Raw genomic sequence first — 15,797 nt, forward strand, 5'->3', positions numbered from 1 at the left:
GTTCCTTTCTTTTTTACTTGTTACTTGCAATTTTATATATGGTAGTTTCCTAACTTTGTAAATTTTAAGAAGTTTGCAAAAACTCAAATTGTTTGAAGTACAAGTAAACATTCCAAAAGAATAGGAGAAAAAATATAACTAGGTTAGTGTAAATATCAAAATTAACATGCTATATGAGCCAATCTAATGTGAGAAATACTAATTAACTCAATAATAGATAGAAAAATATTTTTATTTATCTTTAAAATTGTACATAAGTAGCAACATTTAAACTATTGAAAAGTTATTAAAAATCTATTGATATGGATTGTACCTCTTAATATAAGATGAAAATGTGAATACTTTCCATACTCGAAGTCCACATGGTAACAAGTTAACAAGGAAATATACTTTGTAAGTGCATTAGTTTGGGCATAGTTTTGAAGAATGAGATTATTGTGGAAATAAAGTCCACTGGATTATATGTTTCGAACTGCTTTTTCAACATTGCTAAGTGATAAGAGAAGCCTTCTATCATCTACTGCATTCATTCATCTCAAAATTGCGTAAAACCTCTTACGAGGATCAAAAAGCCCCTAATTTTTCTAACATGCTTACGAAGAACTTCAAATTCAATATACAATGAATTTCAACACATTCACTAGTAAATCTAATCGAATACTGCCCAATCATACACATACATTTTCACTCAATCAGAGTCGGGATCACCATCCACAATATCAGGAAGTGAATCCATTGAAGTGTCGTCATTGATTTCTAGCACCAATCCAGCGCCCCTTCCTGTGTTTGATATTGTAGCAGAAATCTTTTCCACAATCCTAGTGTATTCATGATCTTGGCTTGTCACCACATCCTTCGCAGATGTTGGCGTGACACTCTGCTCAGTAACCATAGTGTTTCTTTTACTTGCTGAAGAAGAGACATCTTTTCCTGCTGCTACAACAAAATCTGTATGACCATCAGCTGATGTAGCACTGCCTGAAACCAGTCCATCTGATTCGATGGCAGTATGACCACCAGCTGTAGCAACCAATATTCGCCCTTCAATATGATCGCGTTCCTCTGTCTGCTTGTAGCTTTCCGGAGTCGGCAAGTCAACCATTATCTCATCCCCATCTACTGGTACTTTGTCAGCTGCAACAGCCATTGATTCCCCAAATTCACCACCTTCACGCTTATTTCTTTCAGAAGGAGAACCACCATGAGGAAGCTTTTCTAATGCTGGATCGGTAGAGGTCCCAGAGGGTTTTTTATCACTGCTGGTATATTTTCCAAGGTCATTGACATCTGTTTCATCACCATTTGCCAGCCACCTTTCGTACAGATCATCATCCCCAGACTCTGGCAGAGAAGGCTCCTTTCCTAGTGTGCTAAAATGAAATGAAGTGTTCTTTCTGTGATCTGCGAAGTGTACGTCTGGAAGGTTGAGGCTAGCGCTGCCATAATGGTCAACTGCCGATTGAAGATCTATAAATGGAAGGGCCCTAGGATGTATGAGCACTTCCAAGGTCAAAAGAGCATGACAGCAATATTCAGAAATTTTTGTTCCAGATTCTCGACTGCCTGCAGTCACCAGAACGCATAAATCTATGAGCAAGAAGTCGAGAAAAGTAGACTTTTTCAATTCCATTAACTTAAAAAAAAAGGGTTCAAGTAGCCCCGCAGAAGAACCTCTTACAAGTACGGTTATTCCTTCCATATCTTACATATTGAAGACCTCTTACTGTCAAACGAAATTACCAAGACAAATTGCAGGCATACATCACTCATTTGACAAGCATTTTAACAAGTACTCCAATTATACCGCTCATGTTAGTTACATAAAGGACAAAATCAAGCAACCTCTATTTCAGGTTTACCAACTTGACTTGGTATCCCCTCATCTATCTTAATTATATAAATTGTTCGTGCCTCCAATTCAAATGTACAACGTGGAGACAGCCCATGGATTGCATGGGAAGAAGATGACACTGGAGGCTGGACAGCACTTACCTCTATGAAAAAGTTCGAGACCCTGAGCAAGATGTGGAGGGCGAACACGACCAGGAGAAAGAAGGGATGCCAAAAGTGCGCGTAAAGCAGCAAGTTGGAAGTCTGCCCATATAGGAGTAGCTTCACCATAAACTACGGTACTATTGTTGTCAGCCCATCCCACTTTGCAAGCATTTGTTGCAACTGTTATAAGGAGACGATCAATATTTGATCGCCAACCATCTGATCTCATGGCACCAGCCTGTTGACAAAAAATAAAAATTTTCATTGTAAGCTCTGAAAGCATATACAGTTTATTGGAATCACAATTAGAGAAAAATAGGAGCTGCATTCATTTGAATATTGAAATACTGACAGGTACATCAAATAAAGTAGATGCCCCCCATGTCAGAAAATCAGGCTACATTCCATTAAGTGACAATTTGGAAACATAATTAAACGTGCAAGGGGCAAATTTAGTGCATAGGCCTACTAAATACGGCCTGAAAATGCCTGAAGTCTGGATCAACTTAGCACCAACTATAACATCACAGCCATAATGGATGATATTTAACACTAAAGCAGATTAGATGTGTCAGCAAGACTAACTAAGCATACTACTTTAAATAGATACCGGTAAGCATATAACTCCAGATAAGTACAGCTAGATAGACCATTACACCGTCTACATGAAGTTTCAGCTCAAGGAGCTTAATACTGGCTGCATAAAAAGCACAATTAACAGGATCTACCATGGTACAAGACCAAAAATGAAGCACCTCTCTAAGGCTTCCAAAGTGAATTCTTATTCCAAAATAACCACAGAGACAGTAGAAAGAAGCAGAATGAAAGACCAACTTGAGGTACTTTGTGAGCACACCTTTTGCTAAGTCAATAGCTAAAGTAGTATTCTCATAAGCATATAAATGATGGTAACTCAATGCATTTAATTAGATAAAGAAGGAATATACCACACTCAAAAGAGCTTCTAATGCCTCTAATGCAGCAATCCTGACAGATATTGCAGTCATATTTTGGGATGTCTCCACTTCCAGACCACCTTTAGCAGATTGGTCTCCAACAGATTCAGCTGAAGTTGGGTGCTTCCTTTTTCTCTGAAAACATTGTTGCAGTGCATCCTGTAAGGTCTTTGAGCGTGCAGCAGAGTACGAGCCACCACTCTCACGACCATGAGGATCCAGATCAAGCAATGCATTGCTTATAACTTCCTGGATCAGATATATTGCAATCCCTGTCAAGAACCACCACCATTAGGAGAAACAATTCCATGTGACAGATCTCTGTGTGCATCTGTATTTGTTTGCGAAAGAAGGAAAGAGGTAGTAAAGGGTTATTGAATTGAACGAATTACAAGAAGATTTTTTTTTTTTTTTTTTAGTATCAACAGCACTACTCTAAAAAACATCACTTCAAATTTGGTAAGCACCAAAACTATTGCCACTGAGTTAGATGCTAAAAAAAAAATAATCGGTTGTAGCATGCTACAAAGTCAAACCTATATCAAATATGGATTAAGAGAAAGGCAGGTAAGGGGAAAAAATTGTCACACAAAATTGGTAAAGGATGCACAATGGGTGCACGATTTTTTTGTTAGCAAATTTGGCAAAAGATATATATGAAAACATCTTCTAAATCACAAAAAGAAACAAACGAGGTTAGATAACAAAAGATTACTGCCTGGTTATGACACCAAATGTCATCAAGTCAAAGTAGTTTGATTAAAACTGTGAGCATCAACCTGATACCTCCTTATAACCTTCTACATACGAGTAAAGCAGCATGTTCGAACTTAGATACGGTAGTAGATCAAGTAGAAAATTACCATCATGTTCAAAATGTCTTCAAATAAAAACACGAGTATGGACAATTATCTAGTTCTCACAAAAGAAGTTGCAAAGCAATAGACAACATGCAAATGGTATCCCATAAAAACCTGAGATGTCGAAAAATCTCATGTATATGATATTGACCAGTGAAAAAAATTAGAGAACTCAAACCTGAAAAGTATCATGCCTTTTGAAGAATATTAACCTCAGCCAACCAAATGCACTTATAAACCTTTGATAGTCCTTTATGCTCAAGTACGTACAAGATCAATCCCGGTGTTAATATCATAAATCACACGTTTTGCCTAATAAACTCATCAAGGCCAAACTGACAGTAGCTCTGGACTCATGCAAAGTATTGAGGTTCATTTTGTTTTAGTATTTCTTTTTCAGGGCTCTTGACAAGCAGCATACTTATAGAAAATCACCTTAATTGCAATGATCTTCCATAGAACATGTAGACTTGTAGAATGTCGGGATATTCAAATGACAGTTTTATAAAGCAAATTTTAACAAGATTCACGAGTTCCAATGCTACAGACTTTTTAGAGGTTTCGAAATAATGAGCAACTTATGCTCCATGTGCTTCTATTTTTGAACCCCCAATATGACAGAAATGAGCAAGAGGAGGAGGAGAAGAGTATCTCATGCTTACAAGCATATATTCTTGCACATGCATCCATAAGGGATCAAAATGCATGTCAGATGAACTAAGCGCGGGAACTAACATCAATTTCCAGGCACCCAATATCAACATAAGCAAAGAGGTGAAAAGATATGTTAAACAATTACTTACCAATCCCCATGGACATCAGCAAAACTTTCATAATTGAGTAAACCTTAATCCTTAGCTCTGGCAGGACGCATGTCCTAAAATATTCTGTTAGCAGTCGTGTGATATCTGCCACATGTGGTAACAACTGACTGCAGAAGCGCATACAAAATCATGTTACAACTAACATTTTTGAAATGTAAACTAAAGAAGGAAGAGGAAATCAAACTAAAGAGCATAGCTTTATATCCAACGGACAAAGAACTCAAGGACAAGCTTTATAATAAGATATAAATAGAGTGATTACATTTAAAAGAGAACAAGAAGAAGACAAATCAGTCACCTGCGAAGTCCCTTTACATTAGAACTCAGAAGCTCCAGGCTGCACCTATGCAATTCAGGAAGTTCTAAACAAATCAAGTCCTGTCTCATGGCAGTCATAAAAGGGGAGGATTGTGAGAATGAGCCATCGACCATCAGCACTCTCTTAACAAGAGCTACCAGTGAACGAACAGGCACAGAAACCTGCATAGAGCACCAGACAAACTTATGCTCAAGGTAACGAGTTCATGTATCTCCCTTAAAAAATACAAGAAATCAATTCGGTCCTTTACACATATTTGATATCATAAACTAAACGAGGCATATCACCTGAACGGGATAAGCATCAGTAAGCATTGTGCAACAGCAGGTCATCAGGGTAGAGACTCTTGAAACTAATACTTGTTCAGGCCTCTTCATTGCCTGATCTGAGTTTTTTGCTGATGCCGTTAGCCCTCCTAAGGGAGGTGGGGGGTCCTTCCCTGGAGGAAGTAACAACCTCACTACCTCACTACTTCTGGCCTCTGCAACAGGTGAATAAAACATCAGCACCTAAATATTCAATCAAAATAGCAGTTCCATCTCCAAATTAAAGCAACTGTTACCTTCTTCTAGACCTTGGAACATAACATTTAGTTGATTATTTATGAATATCAAGACCTTCTGCATCATCAGTGACCAGCTATCCTCATCTCCTCGGGATTTTGGAAGTAAGGCCAAGCCATGAGCAAGTTTCTGCAGACCAAGACAAATTAACTCTTTTTGGATTGGCTATAACAAGCCAACCTAAAATAAATGCATCAAGTAATTCTATCACCTTGAATATACTGACAGGACAATTCTCTGACATAAATTTTGAAAATATAGAGGATTCAACCTGCAAATTCACTGTATATCAGTAAATCATTCATAATAATAGCCAGCAAAACCAGTTAAATATGTCTAGTAGAGCAACTTGGTCCTGTCAGTTCCTTTTTCCTTTTGTTAGGGGATGTTAGTTCTGGATAAAGAAACTTAAAAGGATGAGCAAACCCAGAATATAAGCATCAGAACAGCCTCCCCTTTGTATATCTGCTAATGAAATGTGAATCTAAGATCAAACACCAGACTAAGATTGAAGAAAGGAAAAGGACTCTATTGCAATGTAAACCAACCTGCACATAGTAATTTTTAAAATTTCTAAAGCCCAATCCTCTCACCACTCAAAAGATTAACAATGCTTTTTCCCAAGTTTATATTAGCAATTTCCAACATGAATTTACATGCAATCTGTTGCATTGTCAATACCTCACCAGGAGAAAGAAAAACAATAAAAGGTTACCCCGGAAATCCCTACCTGACTAACAACGCAAGTTTAGGAACCCTAAACATCAAGCAAACATTACCCAGGATGAGATGTAGCATTTCAAACTATACATCTTTCTTTGCAGGCCAATTCTACTATATAGTTCTCCACTCAGATTCATGTTCTGCAAAGAACAGTGCTGGCAAAAGGACCATAGATAAGTATGTGGTTCTACATTTCTAGCATGTAAATAGTGGCCACCTTCATTTCTTAACCTATACATAATTGTAAGAAAACAAGAAAAAGTTTTTGGTGATTCTCAAAATAACTCAAATCTGGACAGCAAACACCCATTGGCATTTGAGAATAGATTATCAACAAGATGCATGAAAAAATCATTTCATACAGAAAGAACTACTCACACCATCGTAGTGTCGGCTGACAGAAGCAGGAAAAACATTTGTAAGTGTGCACAATAAGGAGATAGCTTCTTCCTGCACAAGCCAATCATGAAAAAAAAAAAAAGAACTTACAGATTGAAAAGGACAAACAACTGTGAAATTCTGCATAACTCTACTACTATGAAAACATACAAATCAAAAAGCAGTACGCAATTATTGACTTTGGAATGTAGGTTGATGAAGAACGAGACACCAGAATCCTGGTAAAGTCAAAAAAATTTAATAACTATATCGTTTTCTCCAGGATTAATTTCATTCAAAAGATATTGTGAGAAGTAGGATATGCTTGAGTTTGTTTGGATAGGAGGTTATTTGCAATAATTGCTGTAACACTTTTTGTGATGTGATATATGTGAGATAAAAAGGTGGTTGGAAATTGTGTTTATGATATAAGTAGAAAAAAATTTGAAATTTTTTTTGCAAATCTTCCTATCCAAACAAACTATTCTTCTAGAATACTACCACATTTTATATTTAAATGGGAAATCATAAAGAAATGCAAAACTTGCAAGAGGAATAAATATTTTATGCATCAAATGTGGTAGAATGAAATCAATCAGTTCAGGAGTTAAATAGATCAATTCGTGAGGAAAAAAATTTCCCAAAAAAAAAAAAGAATTTCCTACAGATTTATACCTACCCAGAAGGCATCAGAGCTATCCTCATTTAATAGCTTCAGTACTGGTTGAATAAGCTTAGAGGCTTGCGAATTCCCATCTTTCTTCGCATTAGGAAATCCACCCAACCTAAGTCAGTCAAAACATGAGCAGCACTGCTATGGATACTGCAAGAACGCATTTCATGACAAGCCAAGCACTTCTACTAACAAATTTAAGCTTGAAAGAGCAAGCATGCTATTGAATAACATCTCAACAAGTTAACTCCTAAACCCACTCAGCATCAAGAAAGAAAAGATAGACTGCACAGTTCTTCTCTGCAACATCTTTCTTTGGATTCCCTTTGCAGAAATGCAGGAAATGCTCTTAAGATTAAAAATAAGACATCAAAAAGGAAATCCAGAAATAATCCCTAAACTCGTGTCATGGAGAATTGTTTTTTTAATGCTGTAAAGTACAAAACAAACCTTGTGAACAGATCAGACATTGAGGCACAAGAAGCGACCCTCACGAAATGGGAATCTGAAGGAGGCTGCTCATAGTGACAAAAGGGAAAAAAGAAAAAAGAAAGAAAGAATATCTTTATCAGTAAATTATTTAATAGAGTTTCAACTAAAGAGCACTGTTAAGGTTATGAGAAAGCAAGGAAAGATAGCAAGATGTGAATCCCCATAGTAACAGCAGGATTTCAAAATTTTTACAGCTATGAGGTAAATACCGGACATAGTAGTGTTTAATATTGGTATGATTGAACCAAGAAACCCCCTCTATCCCCAGTCAATCACAAAATTATGTTCACGTTTCTTAGAAACCATATAATCCTACATCCCTTTGTTCTTTATACGCCAAAATTTTACCTATGTGTTTGTCATTCGACCAATATGGTGGTCGTAAATGTTTCTCCCTTCCCTCAAGTCTCTCTTAACATACTTGCCGCCATCAAAGTACGACATTCAGTTGGGAGCAACAGGAATACATGAACTGTGACATTAGTCGAGGTAAAAATGCAGGAATAATAATTGCAATTGAGGAAAAGGAAAGGCAAAATTGATGAATTTGATTAATAGCATTTTTAAATCATAAAGATGGAAAGCTACAGATGGCAACAACACCACTTAGAATTTGGTTGCTCAAAGAGTCCAGTGATTTCCAGAAAACATTTAAATGACAGATTAACATCAAGCACGAGAAAAGATATCTCTAATAGGCAAAAAATGTCTGATATGTCACTGGGAAAAGCTCAAATACCTGCATATGAGACAAGATCTTGTTGAACCATTCTGAGTAGGAAGCCAAAAAACGCTCTGAACTGCATTCCTGACTTGTCAATCCTAGCAAGCATATTCCAGCCCAGGATTTATCTGGCTGTATAATATTCATTCAGATTACTCCTGAAATGAGTTCCCCGTGGCTCTTGACAACTTCTAAAAGAGTATATAATAATTGTTTCTGTTTAAGTATGATTTTGCAATCTATCACTTTTAGACAATTGTACACATGCATATGTATATGTGGGTCTCTGTTGCAATAGCATTTGAGTATACAACATAAAACTGAAATACCGCATTCACCTAATAAGAAAAAATATATATATATATATACATGCATATACTAATGAAAAAAAAGCTGCATAACTTGTTGGAACCACAAATCAAGGTGCTCACACCTTTCAGTTATGAACCTAATTTTAACTCATCGGCTTACAGCCCAATTTTCTCTATTACTACAATCAACACGGAGTTTAACTTCTCACAAATTATAAGGGTTCTAAACTGATGTTTTGTGAAGTTGAGATGGGTTTGGATTTTTGCTAATTTGAGAGTCCCTGACTCAGTTCCACACCATTTTGACTCATACTTTCTGAGTTTACATATCTCTAACTAAAATGCGTGTGCCATGATACCATTTTGCTTTACATTGAAAAGATGATTAGTTTAAAAGCATATGATCAAGTGTGACTAATGATTGAGGAGAAACGTAAATATAGAATGTGCTCTAGAATATTTTACCATGCTGCTGGAAGCAAGGGCGGAGACCCGATTGACCCAGGCATCGACGGCCGACTTCCAGCCGTCACTGAGCTTTTGGTCGGTGGAAGATGGGGCCCATTCCCAGAGGAGATGATGAGTTTTAACGGCAGATACGGCGTGAGAGACGTCCAAAGAGTTTCTGAAGGAGTGTTTTTCGTCTGGGATGTATTCCCTAAGAAGTGACCGCAGTAGCTGAGGCTTCAATGCGACGCCGTACATGCCCGGATTGTGATTACTGGCTGCCATTGAAGAGAGACTAGAGAGTTGAGAGCAAAAACGATAAACCCTAAGGCTTAGTTAGGGAGTTTATGAAGGACGAGAAAAGAAAAGAAAGGAAAGGAAAGGAAAAGATAACTTAGGAAAGAAAGGAAAAGAAGGGAAAAGATCCATATTTGGTTTGGGAGTTCAATGAAAGAAAAGAAAAGAAATGTGTTTCTCTTATTTGAGAGTTGGAGAGATATGAAAAGAAAAAATTTTATGAGAATATAACTTTACGTATTTTCCCTTTCAATTTTTAAATTAAAGTCCAAATATTAGCTTTTCTTGTTCCAATAAATAGAATATTTGGACAGGATAAAATTCCAAAACAATTGCATGCGCATTCTCACAAGATGAATAATAATAAGTTGAGTTCTCAAATGGTGTAGAGCACATTTTTATACGTTTCATAATTATTAGCCCTATTTACAAAAAGCTAATTGTCTGTGATCAGATGATCAGAGTCAGGGGCTGATCCCATGGATGATAAAACTCCTAGAGGCATCAGTTTTTGTGAAGCTGTTTGGATTGTTGATTTATAACACGAAAACTGGAATCCATGAGAAATGAAAGTTCTTGTTGGATCATTTTTTAATTTGAAGCTTACGTAGGCAAATTAACAAACATATTGTATGCATTCAAATTTCATATTCATGTATTACCGCTGGAGCTTACACGTACCATATCCATGCAAGATATAATCACAAATCAATACTATAAAAATCAAGAGTTCGTTGACAAGAATTTTATGAGATAGAAAATGAACAAAAAATTTAGAACTTTTTATAAACAATAACAATCTATACACAAAAAAATACTTTTTCACAATTTTCTAGAGAAGATTGAGCAAAGAAAGAAAGAAGAGATTGAGTTAAAGAAATATCTTTTATTATTGAATTGTGGATGAAGAACAAAAAAAAATCAAAGAACTAGTTGGAAGTATAGAAAGTATAGAACTCAGAAAGCTTTGCATTGATGCTTTTACAAATCAACTCTAGGATATATCGGGAATAACGACGTTTTGTATCAACTTTTAAAGGATAAAATTGTCATATTAAAAATATCCTTTGGCGCCCAACAAGTTTCCGTCATTTTCCTTCCAATTTTGGGTGGAAAAATTTTCACCAATTAGAGGAAATCCCATCCGTTCATTTCGTTTCTCTTCCGTCCTTGTTAAAACTTCTAAAGAAATGAAATGGTAATACTTTCCTTCAGGATACTTTCTTTTCTATCCTTTTCTCTCGATTCAAATGAAGCCTAAGTTTGAATCAACGGACGTATAATTTGAGGGCTACAATGGTCATTAGGGATTTTCAGATCGGATCCGAAAACATGGTACCCGAGAATGTTAAATCTATTTTACCACCCAATTCAATGTTCATTTCTAATTATTAAAAAAAAATTAAATTATTATTTTATAACCTCTAAGGTTTCATATCATTTCCTACGAATTAACCCACACAATTGATGAGAACTTATAATTTTTTACACCCAAATTTTTTTTTATCTTACTTTGAAGACAGACTGATAAATTTCATTTGATATAAAACTTCAAGCTATTTCTAATCCTGACATATTACCAACTATGCTACATTTTGATGCCAAAAATAAACATTTACGTATGATCAAATGAAAATCACTGCAAGCCCCCTACGAGTGATCCGACTAGTTTCGTAACCTGATAATTACCAGCAAGTCCCGTGATCAATGTTTTAAAACCCGGACCGTCAAGCGAACTGGTGAAGTGAAAGGGTCGAGATTCAACCGGTCGGACCGGTTCAACCCTGGTTCAATAAATAAATAAATAATATATATATCCTAATTTGCATCTCCTGTTAGTGTACTATCTACATGCCTTTCCATGAACAGCAGCATTAGATTAAATCTAAATGCAAGTTTCCTAGCTCAGGAAACACACACACACACACACATCTATGCACAGAATAAGATATAAATGCTAAACTACAATTAACATAAGAGCAATATCCAACAATTAACACACACAATTAACATAGTTATCCAACTTACATGTCCAATTGTCTAATATTAGAATTAACAAAAAACAATACAAGTCTAGAAAACAATCAAAAGGTCCAAACAAGTCCAATTTATAAGTCGTCATCATGATAAGTCATCTTGACAACAAAGCTTCATCATTCATTCTGGGACAACAAAGCTTCAAAAGGTCCTTTATTAAGCTTTTGTTTTTCTTCCATTGTCTGGGATAGTCTTTAATTCTATATTTGCAATCTGTTTACAAGTACTTAAGTAGGTTTGACCAGGACAGTTTCTTTAGGGTTGTCAGACTAAGGCCAATTGCAGAATCATTAGCCTCAAGAACATAGTTAGAATCATCCACGGTTAGAATTGTTCTTAGTGATGTCAAAAATATATTCATGTAACTCAGAATTTTTATACCTAGGCTAGAATTTATATTCTAACATTCTTGGTTACACCTGGCAGCTTTTGGTTGCTTCTCTAGTATTCAGACTCCTTGTACATGTTTGGTATTAGACAGCAGTCTTAATATGTAGACATAATAGTTTTCCAACTGTAAGTTGTGCATAATTTAATGAGCTCTAATTAGTCAACAATAGATTTGGTTGTTTACCTTTCAGAAACAGGAGGTCACGGAATGATTTAGTAGCATGTAAACCTAGCAAGGGACTTATATTATTTAATAAGTGGAGTAGCATTTGAGCTTCTGTGAAATACACTAATGGTGGATTGTAGAAAAGATGATTTGAAGAATATACACCAAAAGGACAGAAACCAGATATGTATAAACATTTTGTCTTATAGACAGAAGTAGAAAAAGCTTTGGCTAAAGTAAGAAAAGAACCTTGCTGTACAGAAAATCAAATTCTGTTTCATCATAGAATCTTTGTGTCACTGCACTTCGGTTAATAAAGTTTTCTAATTATAGGATTAAGTGTTTACCTATAACAGCTAAAGATTGAAAGACTGGCAACTATGATAAATGGTAGTATGAGATTATTATTGAAAGAGTCATGGTTATTATATCTATGTTAACCTGTTATATTAACCCGACAAGACAAACAAGAAGATTTGTTCAACAACTGAAAAACATGCTTTGGAAGATTGTGTCAAATTCTCACTTCACTTCACCAAGTAACCAAACGTGTCAAAAATTCATCCCAATTCGCCAAATGGAAGTACTTGAAGCAAGGGAAACTTTCTACATGCTTCAATATCAAATTATAATACAACTCCACAATGACTTGGTTATCAATTACTGAATTAAGTGACAGAAGGGACCATATGATAGGCTGTCCAACTGAAAGACCGAGGACTTTTTTTTTTCTTTTTTTTTATCCAGTTTTCAGATAATACCAAAAGAAAAAGACTTTTACTGAGGCCGTTGGTGGAATTTAGCAGTGAAATACTGGGAATTTAGCAGTTTAGTACCAACATCTGGTACCTGACCACCAATTAATTGACATTTTTGATTGTCGGCCAAAAACATTAATAGGGAGTCTACCTCCCAATTAAGTTCCGGTTTCACCAGCGGCGCAACTCAACAACAGGGCAACCAAATTATCTAACGAGTCAAAAAAAAGGAAAATTGCAGGACAAACAGACTGACTAGGGGTGTGCATCGAAATCGAAAGCGGTAATTCGGAAGTTTGAAATCGGAAATTTTCGAAATTTTGGCTTCAGTTTTCCCGACCGAATTCGATTTCGAAATGGCTAATTCCGATTTCGAATTCGATACCGAATTGAATTCGGAATACGGTGGATTCCGAATTCCCCGAATTCTTTTTTTTTTCCGCCTCTATTTAAGAGGAGATTTGAAAGCCGTTCCTCCTCCAACCAAAACAGGTTGTTAACCAGAATCATTAACACCAATTTAATCCACGAACATGTCATGAACACATCTAATCATTATCTTCTATCTATTAAAGTTCAACCCTGCTGAGTGCTGAGCTTCAGAGATCTCAGAAAGAGCACAAACAAATGCCAATTGTAACTGAAAGTCATAGCACCTTCAGCACATTCACATATTCCACGACTAATCAACTTAAAAATAGGCAAACACCCTAATTTACATTGTCATATATAAATTTAGAAACGGGCAAACTGTCTTTTGACAAATTTAATGTTCGCAGCCAGAAGCATGAACAGAAAACACATACAGTGCACAAAAATGTACAATGGCGTCTGCCTGCTGGATGGTTTTCAAGATGTGCTTGGAAAACACATAAGTGAAAAACAGAAGTTGAAAAACAAAAGTTCAGCACCTCTGTTGCTCCGTGTATGTCAGGGAGAAGAAGAAACAAAGAAATTAAAAAGGTCAAATAATACAATTTGTTAATTAACACTCAAAACCATTTTTTGTGCGTATTAGTACCCAAAGAACGCATTTAACTAAGAAAAAATAAGGATTGAGCATGCCATTGAAATTATTGATGAAAAATCACTGGCGTAAGAAACATAGCTGAAAAAGGTGAGTAAAAGCACTGGCGTACCTCAAATTGTCCGACAGTCTTGAATATGAAGGCTGATGGTGTCTGTCTCTGTCGGACTTGAAGAACTGGTGTTCAATTTCAGGTGTGATGCAAATCACGAGTGAAATCTCTGAGGTGAAAGAGGCGATGGAAGCGGTGAGTAGGGGTGTCGGTGAGAGAGTAAACTGAGTCGGTGAAAGAGAGTGAGAGGGAGTAAGCTTCGTCGGTGACGAAGACAGTGACGAAGAGGCGATGAAGGAAGAGGCGGCGCGGCGGAAGCACAAGGTGAGTTAAGAGAAATTTAGGCTTTTGCAGATAGGGAAGCTCAATTTGTCGGAACTCGGAAGCTCGATTTCAATTAGTAAACTTATTATGTTAAAAACTATATTATATTATAATTATATTTAAATATTATTATTAGAAATCGAATTCGAATTTCCTAAATCGAATATCCAATTCGAAATCGGTAACTCCGATTTCAAAATTTTTATTTTCGAATTTGACCCGAATTTGATGAATTCGAAAACGGAATTACCGATTTCAGTTCCGAATTATCGAAATTCCGAATTCAATTCAAAATCGGTTTCGAAATCGAAATTTTTCTAGTTTGCACATCCCTAAAACTGACAGCTTATTTAATTTGAGGACAAACCAAAAAAAAAAATTGATTTAGGCTGATCAGCTTATAATATAATCATTTAGCTACTGCTGCAATGACAAGTTAATAAGGATCATATGCCCAAAAATTACGGCAGTATATAGGGCCTGTTTGGAACCTGAGTTTTTTGGGAGTTTGTCTAAAACTTTACTGTAGTGCACTGTAGAAGTTTTTGAAAAAATTTTGTAGAAGTTTTTGTTAGGTGAAAAACTTTTTTGTAGAAGTTTTTGAAATGTTACTGTAGACGTTTTTTGAATTATTTTTAGAGGTATTTTTAAAACATATTTTTGATTATTTTATAATTTATAATTTTTATAATTTTATATTTTTAAACATTTATGCATTTATAATACATTTATAAATATTTAGAAATAAATATATTTATATAAAAATATATAAATGTATTATATTATATATAATACGTAATATACATATATTTATAAATGTATAAATGTATAATTAATATAAATGTATAAATTATAAATGAATATTATATAAATGTATAAATTATAATTTATAAATGTATATGATGATTATGTATAAATGTATTAATATTATGTATAAATGTATAATTAATATTGTTTATAACTTATAATTTTTATTGTTTAAATATTTATATGCATTTATGCATTTATAATACATTTAAAAATATTTATATATAAATATATTTACATACTTATATAAAAATATATAAATGTATTATATTATATATAATACATAATATACATATATTTATAAATGTATAAATGTATAATTAATATAAATGTATATATTATAAATAAATATTATATAAATGTATAAATTATAAATTATAAATATATATGATGATTATGTATAACTGTATTAATATAATTAATATAAATGTATAAATATATTAATATTATGTATAAATGTATAATTAATATTGTTTATAATTTATAATTTTTATTGTTTAAATATTTATATATATTTATGCATTTATAATACATTTATAAATAAATATATTTATATAGGTATATAAAAATATATAAATGTATTATATTATATATAATACATAATATAAATATATTTACAAATGTAATAATTGTATATTATTATAAATGAATATTATATAAATATATAAATTAAT

General features: G+C 34.5%; 1 protein-coding gene across 5 annotated transcripts; it reads right to left on the bottom strand.

Moving 5' to 3' along the window:
- Positions 1-497: 497 nt before the first annotated feature.
- LOC113760878 lies at positions 498-14,360 on the bottom strand. Of its 5 annotated transcripts, none has more exons than XM_027303618.1 (14): positions 14,053-14,360; positions 9,284-9,543; positions 8,523-8,639; positions 7,742-7,806; positions 7,298-7,403; positions 6,619-6,690; positions 5,729-5,788; positions 5,517-5,646; positions 5,242-5,435; positions 4,934-5,115; positions 4,615-4,742; positions 2,943-3,223; positions 1,993-2,233; positions 498-1,563 (listed from the first exon to the last, which is right to left on the bottom strand). In XM_027303618.1, exons 2-14 carry the CDS (start codon positions 9,521-9,523, stop codon positions 689-691), a joined length of 2,691 nt encoding a protein of 896 aa, XP_027159419.1. In that variant the 5' UTR covers positions 9,524-9,543; positions 14,053-14,360; the 3' UTR covers positions 498-688. The 5 variants fall into 5 exon arrangements, with proteins under 5 accessions (XP_027159419.1, XP_027159421.1, XP_027159424.1 ...); XM_027303620.1 differs by lacking the exon at positions 14,053-14,360 and adding an exon at positions 13,720-14,039; XM_027303623.1 differs by lacking the exon at positions 9,284-9,543 and having other exon boundaries at positions 8,523-8,635.
- Between the last annotated feature and the right edge of the window lie 1,437 nt (positions 14,361-15,797).

The sequence above is a fragment of the Coffea eugenioides genome, chromosome 2 (genome assembly GCF_003713205.1).
Source record: "Coffea eugenioides isolate CCC68of chromosome 2, Ceug_1.0, whole genome shotgun sequence".
In the NCBI taxonomy this organism is placed as follows: Eukaryota; Viridiplantae; Streptophyta; class Magnoliopsida; order Gentianales; family Rubiaceae; genus Coffea; species Coffea eugenioides.